Here is a 7,722-nt window from a genome sequence, read left to right as displayed (position 1 = left end):
CAACTTTTCCGTTAAATTGAGTAGTAGAATAAGAAAACGAATTTTTGAAAGAGAGACTTGGCTCGTCAAGGGTTAAGGAGGAACTCCTCAAAATACCTCGTAACTTAGGGACCGAAGTCGTAGTGATAAAGAACCTGAGGGTTTGCGGAGACTGTCATGTTTATAAAGTTTGAATCGAAAAGGAGGTTTTGGACTCGAAATCATGAGAGAAGTTGAGGTGAAAGGTCGCTATCTTGGCTAGAAGTCCTCATCGGCTTTTGGCTGTTGAACACACAAACACAATGCCAGAGAACAAGTTTCCTACAGGTGTTGGGCGACTTAATTCCAATGATCTCGGTTCTGATTTAGCGGGTTCATGGAACTTCTCTGTGACAATACATGGGTTTGAAGTACAAACTGTTCAAGAGAATCACTGGCTACGAAACCTGATACTAGTGGAGCAAGACGACGAAGATATAGGTACATTGTTCGTAGAAAGAAAGAACTACTTACAAAAATAATCAACAATTCAATCCGCCTATTGGTACGGCCGCATCAGTTCCTGTAACACATTCTTCTTCAACATACGGAATAGTTCTCCGCACCGTCAATTCTATCGGAGCTTTTTCTTTGCCTGCAAATAGTTCAAATTATAAAGTAGAATTGGTTTCTCAATCATTTCATTAATCCACAATAAAAATAAAAATCATTAAACAAAAAGAAAGTGAAAGACTCTCACCTCCAACGGTTTTATGTCTTTCCATACAAATGGCAGCATAATGAGAACCGGCCAACTCTAGAAGCGAAAATTGCCAATTTCTTGTGAGGTTCACGGGGCCAAAAGGTTCAACACTTATTTCGGATATCTAACAACAGAGTGAATGTTCAAAGGGAGGCCAAAACTTCTTCAAGATAAGTAAATTGCATACTAAAACCAATATTAGACCAGAAGTAATTTTTATATAAGCTATATGCGGAAAGTGAAGATGGTGGAGAATATCCTCGGACTCCATAAAATAACGATAGTAGACCATTGTACTTCAACACTATAGTTCATAATTTCATAGCCAATTCACAGCCAGGGTTATCCCCGGACTCTATATAAAACGCTTTCAGTTTGATACCCATGGAATATGTTGCAATAAATTTCTGTTTATAAGTCTCTGACATACCTCAGAATCTACGTCCCCAGATAAATTGATGCCTCTCTTAGCTGCATCCCTCAATCGAATGGTGAAGGTATTAAACGGAGAAGCAGAGAAGCCCATTCCCAATGCTTTCACATATGCCTCCTGGAAAGGAGAAAGGAGATTGATGGCAATAAGGAAATGCTTGAGAAAAACAGAGCCCAGACTTGAAGGTATTATGCGTTTTCAGTATATTCGTGAGCTCGTATTAAATTTTATGGATATCCCAGTTAATTTCAAATGTTTTCCATCGTTCATCCCCACCTTTGCATATGATCCCTATATAAGTGCTTTTATGAGTTTCTTTTCCCTTGACCAATCTCTGGATATTTTTTTGGAAAATCATACAAACAAAAGTTTCTTACAGAAGTTATCAGATTTTCAGGCTTGCCATTTATACCTCAGTCATGTACCAATTCAAGTGTTCATGTAATGTAAGATTTCATACAACTATAAAAGAGAAACTTGATGGATTATCATTATTCAAGCAGTCTCACAAACCTTGAGAGTCCATAATTTTATAAACTGTTGACGCTGAATTTCAATGTCCGAAATAGAAGATAAATGTTCCACTTCATGAGAAGAAAAGTACCGTCGAGCAAAAGCTAAAATATGGTTCTTCAACTTCCGCTGCTTGTCTTCCACATCTACACCAATCTAAAATAGGAATCAATTCACATAGGTTCAAAGTATAATTTCTTCAATAACAATCTGCACTACGCACAATCATAATAAGTATACTTGAATAATCTCAATACATACCGGTGAATCCACAGTTACACCACAAGCTATCAAGGACGAAGTGTGAGAGAGGTTGAAATGCAACGGTGGTGGCTGCCAGCCATCTGCAATTTGCCACTCTACCTACTCAAGTCAGTTATAAGAACGATTAAAATTTGCTCCAGAAAAAGAGCTCAAACAACATGATTGTAAGAAAAACCAAGTCAAGGAAATGAGAGTATACACAAATTTTCACTAAACATCAATACCTCAGGCTTCCCATGATTGTTCTTTTTAAACTTTACGGATCTCGGATCAACTCGATGGTCTGTCTGATCTAGTATTAAACAATATATCCACATTAACCACACAAACAAGAAACAACACAATAAGTCATTTTCTTCAACTTGTAAAGCAAAAATTAGGTGACCTACATATCTCGAAATCGTAGTGCGAACCAACGCCCGGGCAAGCAATGCTCTTTTCTGGAGCTCAATCCCACGCATGCCCAAAACATTCTCTCTCTCAGACGGTGACAGAAGCTCGAAATACCGATTCAAAAGGCCCTCACTCTTCACCTCCTCAGGCAAAACATACCACAAATGACTTTCCCTGCAAAACCCATCATTTTTAAGACGCAAAATTTGAGAATTCGATTTCGAAAAGCAGTAAAATGTGATTGAAAATTGTGGGCTTTGTGGTAAATACACTTACATTCGAGAAGGAAGTTGAAGAGGGAGCAGAGAGCAGAAATTGCTATGGAGGGCATGAATGTTCATTCTGTAAAATGGTCTGCGTCTGAATACAATCATGCGTGATACAACAATCTGTGACACAAAAAATCACGATTTGAACACCACGATATTGAAAGCAAAGCAAATCAAAAAAGTTAGGTTACCTCTGAAGCAAGCAATCTAACTGGTGTCTATCAGCACAAAGAGAAGAAATTTTGCTATGAAACATGGATTTTGCTCCGACGATGAAAGCAAAGACGGGGAAAGGAAAGGTGGAAACTTGTGGAGGTTTGGGTTTTGGGCTCGGCGGGTTTTATCACAAAATATGGGTCGGGTTTCTTGACCCAATAACAGCGGCACTAGTCCCACCCACTTTTCTTATTTCCCGAATCCACCCGCACAGACGGGTAATTCGAAGAAAATAATCGAACTGAATCAAACCGAAAATAACTCAGTTCTCAGTTTTGCCGTTTAAAAAATCGAACCAGATACCTTGTATGGTGTCAATCCACATACAACTTAAATCTTTTTATAAATCAAATATTAATGTAGAATATTGCTTTTAATAAAAAAAATAACAATAAAATTATAATCGTCTCAACTCTCCTTCACGCTCTTGTAGTCTCCATCTACACCTCCAATGATGTCATCCGAATTGGTGTTTCCCTTAAGAGTTGATTGATGGATCCGTGTAGTGTCTGACCTGAATCTTCAAGTGATGATGAGGCAAACCCAACAAAACAAAACGAATGAGTTCGAGGCCAAACCAAATAGACCGAACACAGCCTAGCGAAACTTGTATGTGAGGGGATGTGTCGAATAGGAGTCTCACATCAAATGTAAGTGAAAGATATTAAGTTAAATTTCTCGTCCCTACTAGAAAATACAGAAAATATTAGAATGGGTTAGAGAAATGTGTACAAGGGACAAGGTTAGGAAGCTTAATCCACAAACAAATGTAAAACACACATCACATCATACAGACAAAGACATACACAATATTTCCACATGGGAGACGCAATAATAACCCAAATCTCCCCAACACCCGAAAACACCTCCAGAACACTCTTCAACGCCAACCTTCAGCCAACTCCGTCCTCGAATTTATGCGGCTAAGAATTCCACTTCTTTTGCTCTTATCTGCAATCACAGCAGTTTGAATCAGCAGCTGCTCGTTTACCTTCTTGGGCCCCTTCTTCAGATTCGAACCGCTTGCTTGACCACTTTTGATCTTCCTAATGTTTGGCTGAGCCTCTCTACCTGAACTTGTTAAACCCTCTTCTTGGGGCCCATTTGCCAAAGAGCTAACTTGGGATACAACCTCGCAAGGACAATTATCTGCCAGAAACCAGTTTCCTCCCGGAATGATATTCTTGATAGAAGATAGAAAAGTTTGAGATCCACTTTCTGTTGTGGGATCATTTTGTGTAGAATGAAGGGGGCTCTCTAAATCAGGTTCTTCGCCAACAAATACGCCCTCCTCATTTTCCTTGTTAGCCTCTTCGTTGGCCTCTTTGTCATATGGTTGAAAAGTGCTTTGGTGCTCATCCTCGTCAGAAGGCTCTAGGCGGGGTACAGGGGCTGTTTCCACCAAAGATTCCTCTCTTTCTTTTAGTGTCTTGACAATAAGAGTCTTGAGGAAATTCATCACTTGGACGGCATACATCAATGCAGTCAAAGGATCTACCATCTGCGGAAAACGAAAGTTACAAAGGCTTGTTAAAAATAATTTGACAACGTGTGGCTTAAACATGACAACATGCTGAAACAAGACTATCACATCTAACCCTAAATGGAAAGTGAAAAAAGATACCGGATGAAGAAATTTATCACACCGCGTAGTTATCAGATTAGTAATGGTTTTTCCTAGATGATTCATAACAAGACTGATTTCCGGTCTTAGAACATATTAAGCATGTAACAGAAAACCAAGCATTGCAATAAAATCTCTCTCCAAAAATTATACCTCATCTTATCCCATTCTAATTCATTCTATATATCTTCAAGCTTTGAACATAAAAATTGCCGAATGCATTGATTATTGATAGCCTGATATTTGAGTTAACACATTGGCTCCTACTCTAGTACATAGAACGTGTTGGCATGGATGTCGCTAACAATGAAGATTATGCACGAAATCGGGGTGCGTTTTAACTTTAGACAGTAAAGTTTTCACTCACATGAGTCATGTTTGGTGCAAACACCATGGCAATATTGCGTGCATTCATCTTGTTGAAGTGTTCCATTTGTGCAACATCAGCCATTAGGTTTACTGCCCAATCCAATAACGCAGCTTCTGTTGGAGGTAGGAGCCTAACAAGTTCAGCACACTCCTCTTCCGACTGGGACTGCATTACCTGCTCTGGTGTTAGAGAGTCTAACACACCAGTTGGAAGTTCTCGGAACCAAGCCTGAGAAGCAACAGTACATGAATTTTAACATCAAATGTCATTTTGTGAACTGAAAGCGTTCAAAGATGAGTTCACCCTTTGGTTGACTGTGGAAGGGGACATGGAGCAATGACCATAAGACGGAACAAAGAAGAAGACTAGTCATTAACAAACGGTAAAGCCTTACCTTAATAAGACCGGCCAAACAGTGCACGTCAACACCCTCCGGTATCACTCCCCGATTTAATTGGTCCCTGACGTACTCCTCCTGACTGTTCTCAGCATTAATTCTGAAGATCCCTTCGGCCTGCATGTATGAGTGAACTTCAGTTTTTATTGAAGATAGTTTGAAACTTTGAATTATAACAAAGTGTCCGAAATTATGTCTTCTAATTACATTCTACCCCGGACGTACTGTAAGAAATGAATATAAGCAAAAGAGTGATATACCTGCAGACCCCCTTGTGCATACAAATGTCTCTGCATCAAAATAAGTATTGTTGGGACACTGTTCCCTCTGGCATCAAAAGAAAGCTGCATAGACTCTGTTGAGACCCCAAAAACGTTTGCGCTGCAGATGAAATCAATGTCAGTATAATACTTACCCTTGAAACTTTATTGATGCTGTTAAAATGAAAAACAAAACATAAATATACAACAGACAGACTATAAGTATCAATAAAGAACATAGGTGTATCCAATTTTTTTCTTCATCGAAGCCAATGTGCCGAATCCAGTGCTTATTCTCTATATTACATGTAGATATAGACTGCAGATCATAGTTGGCAGCACAAGCATATTCTCACCTTACTTGAGCCACACAAGGCACCAACTCCTTAACTCATAACAAAACACGCATTTAAATATGAATACCGACAATCATTTTCCACGTATTTGAAATTCAGAAGGGAAAAACAAAATAAGAGCAAAACGAAGCACATTAAACATCACAATACTCAAATTTGACAGCACATCGTCACCACACAGAGTTGAATCGTGATGAAATTTTACTACAACAGACATTATACAGTAATCAGAAAATTGGCATCCATTGTTCCTTGTTGATACATGTTGAAGGATAAAATTAATGGAATAAAGTACAATAATTGGTGAGTCTTGTGAGGAGGAAAAAAATAAAAATAAAAGCTTTCTACGGAGCAGAATCAAAGCAAGCAAAGCAGAATAATGCCATGTGCCAACACAGAAACTAAAACAAAACGACGATTTATCATCGAAATTTTCCAGCAAGGCATAAAAGAACAAAAGAATGCAGCTCCAAAACCCACCCAGAAAACACGTTAGAAATCTTTATCCCCAATACCCCAAATGAAACCCTAACGCAGGGATTCCCAATAAAAATTCAACAAACTCAATTTTTATCAAGATAAAAACTTTCAAGAAACCCAATTATCAGAAACCGAAAACGTTAAAAACCCATCAATCAAAACAGAATTACACATGGCAAAAAAAAAAAAACCCAACAAAAAAAAGATTGAAAATTTGCAATAGACCTGGCACTCGGAGCCCTCCTGGGGACCTCAGGTTCAAGCTCAACAGGCAATCCAAGAAACCCATTGAAGCGATCAAAGGTGACATGGGCAACATGCCTGACATTCGAAGGCCACCCAATCTCCATGGAAGAAAGCTTCCCTCTTCCACTATCTGCACTATTAGTACTGCTACACCCAATCAAAGACCTCCTGAAAGCAGTGACCAAAAGGGTCACAAGGGAAAGCTGATCACCCTCTCTGTCCCTCTCCTTCCTCTTCCCCTCTTCTTCCTCTTCGTCTTCGCTTTCGTTTTCTTCGTCTTCCTCCGAACCCAAATACCCCTGGAGGGTATCCTCTAAAAGGGCATGTGGGTATGGTGAGTCATTGGGTGTAGGTGGAGCAGCAGCACATGGAGTGGAGGAGCTTGAAGGGGAAGGGAAGTGAGATGGGGACGGCGATTGGAGGACCTCGGTCATGTTTTGGAGGAAAAAGATGCAGTCTTTTGTGATGATTGCTGGGCTAATTAATTGGGGTTTTGACTAAATTTGGATTGTGAAATGTTTGGAGTTGGAGTTGGATTGAAGGAAAGGTTTCGGAGGAGGAGGGTGAGACGTGACTGTCATCACTTTACTTATTTTTCTCATTATTTTTAATATCTGTCATTGATGCTCAACTCAAAGACTGAAGATGTTTAGAAAGAGAAAGTGAGGAGAGAGAGATGGAGAGATTAAGTGCTAGGTTGAGAGATGGGGATGATGAAGTATGAGTAGAGAGAGAGAGAGAGAGAGAGAGAGATGTTGAATTGTTTATTGTTGTGGAGGTCTTTGGGCAGATTTGCAGGAATAGAAGGAAAAAGAAAGAGAGGAAGAGGTGGGTGGTGTTTCTGTTTCCGCTTCTCAGCAAAGTCATCCGGTATATATTACCTGGCTGGATTGGTATGTGTAAGCTGTTGCCATAGCTAAAAGTTATACGCGCAAATATGAGAGGCTTTGCTCGTTCTTGAGAATGAGTCCAATAGGATTAAGATGTCGTTGCGACAATATTTTAAATTAATCAAGTAATTGTATATAAAATAGTTAAAATGTAATACGTGATTGTCACTCAATACTAGTGGTATTCCTATTTACTTAGAAGTGAGAAGTCTTAGGTTTGAATCTCGTGAATAGCGAATTCGATACCAAATTAAGCTGCCCATTGTGTGGTTTAACTAAACTCCCCATTT

General features: G+C 39.3%; 2 protein-coding genes across 4 annotated transcripts; both read right to left on the bottom strand.

Annotated features, from left to right (window-relative positions):
- Positions 1 to 309: 309 nt before the first annotated feature.
- On the bottom strand, positions 310 to 3,313 carry LOC137744937 (uncharacterized). 3 transcript variants are annotated; one of them, XM_068484756.1, is made up of 9 exons: positions 2,785 to 3,313; positions 2,601 to 2,713; positions 2,321 to 2,498; positions 2,156 to 2,218; positions 1,929 to 2,030; positions 1,668 to 1,823; positions 1,152 to 1,271; positions 719 to 845; positions 310 to 613 (listed from the first exon to the last, which is right to left on the bottom strand). In XM_068484756.1, the coding sequence occupies exons 2-9, from the start codon at positions 2,696 to 2,698 to the stop codon at positions 501 to 503; spliced, it is 957 nt and encodes a 318-aa protein (XP_068340857.1). In that variant the 5' UTR covers positions 2,699 to 2,713; positions 2,785 to 3,313; the 3' UTR covers positions 310 to 500. The 3 variants fall into 3 exon arrangements, with proteins under 3 accessions (XP_068340857.1, XP_068340859.1, XP_068340858.1); XM_068484758.1 differs by having other exon boundaries at positions 719 to 775; XM_068484757.1 differs by lacking the exon at positions 2,785 to 3,313 and having other exon boundaries at positions 2,601 to 2,744.
- A 127-nt stretch (positions 3,314 to 3,440) lies between these two features.
- Positions 3,441 to 7,461, bottom strand: LOC137744936 (rho GTPase-activating protein 5-like). The gene is made up of 5 exons (XM_068484755.1): positions 6,522 to 7,461; positions 5,461 to 5,581; positions 5,198 to 5,317; positions 4,801 to 5,031; positions 3,441 to 4,310 (listed from the first exon to the last, which is right to left on the bottom strand). Exons 1-5 carry the CDS (start codon positions 6,974 to 6,976, stop codon positions 3,690 to 3,692), a joined length of 1,548 nt encoding a protein of 515 aa, XP_068340856.1. The 5' UTR covers positions 6,977 to 7,461; the 3' UTR covers positions 3,441 to 3,689.
- Positions 7,462 to 7,722: the final 261 nt, after the last annotated feature.

Source organism: Pyrus communis, chromosome 9 (assembly GCF_963583255.1).
Source record: "Pyrus communis chromosome 9, drPyrComm1.1, whole genome shotgun sequence".
In the NCBI taxonomy this organism is placed as follows: domain Eukaryota; kingdom Viridiplantae; phylum Streptophyta; class Magnoliopsida; order Rosales; family Rosaceae; genus Pyrus; species Pyrus communis.
The sequence above is the reverse complement of the archived record's forward strand: the minus strand, read 5'-3'. Positions and strand labels throughout refer to the sequence as shown.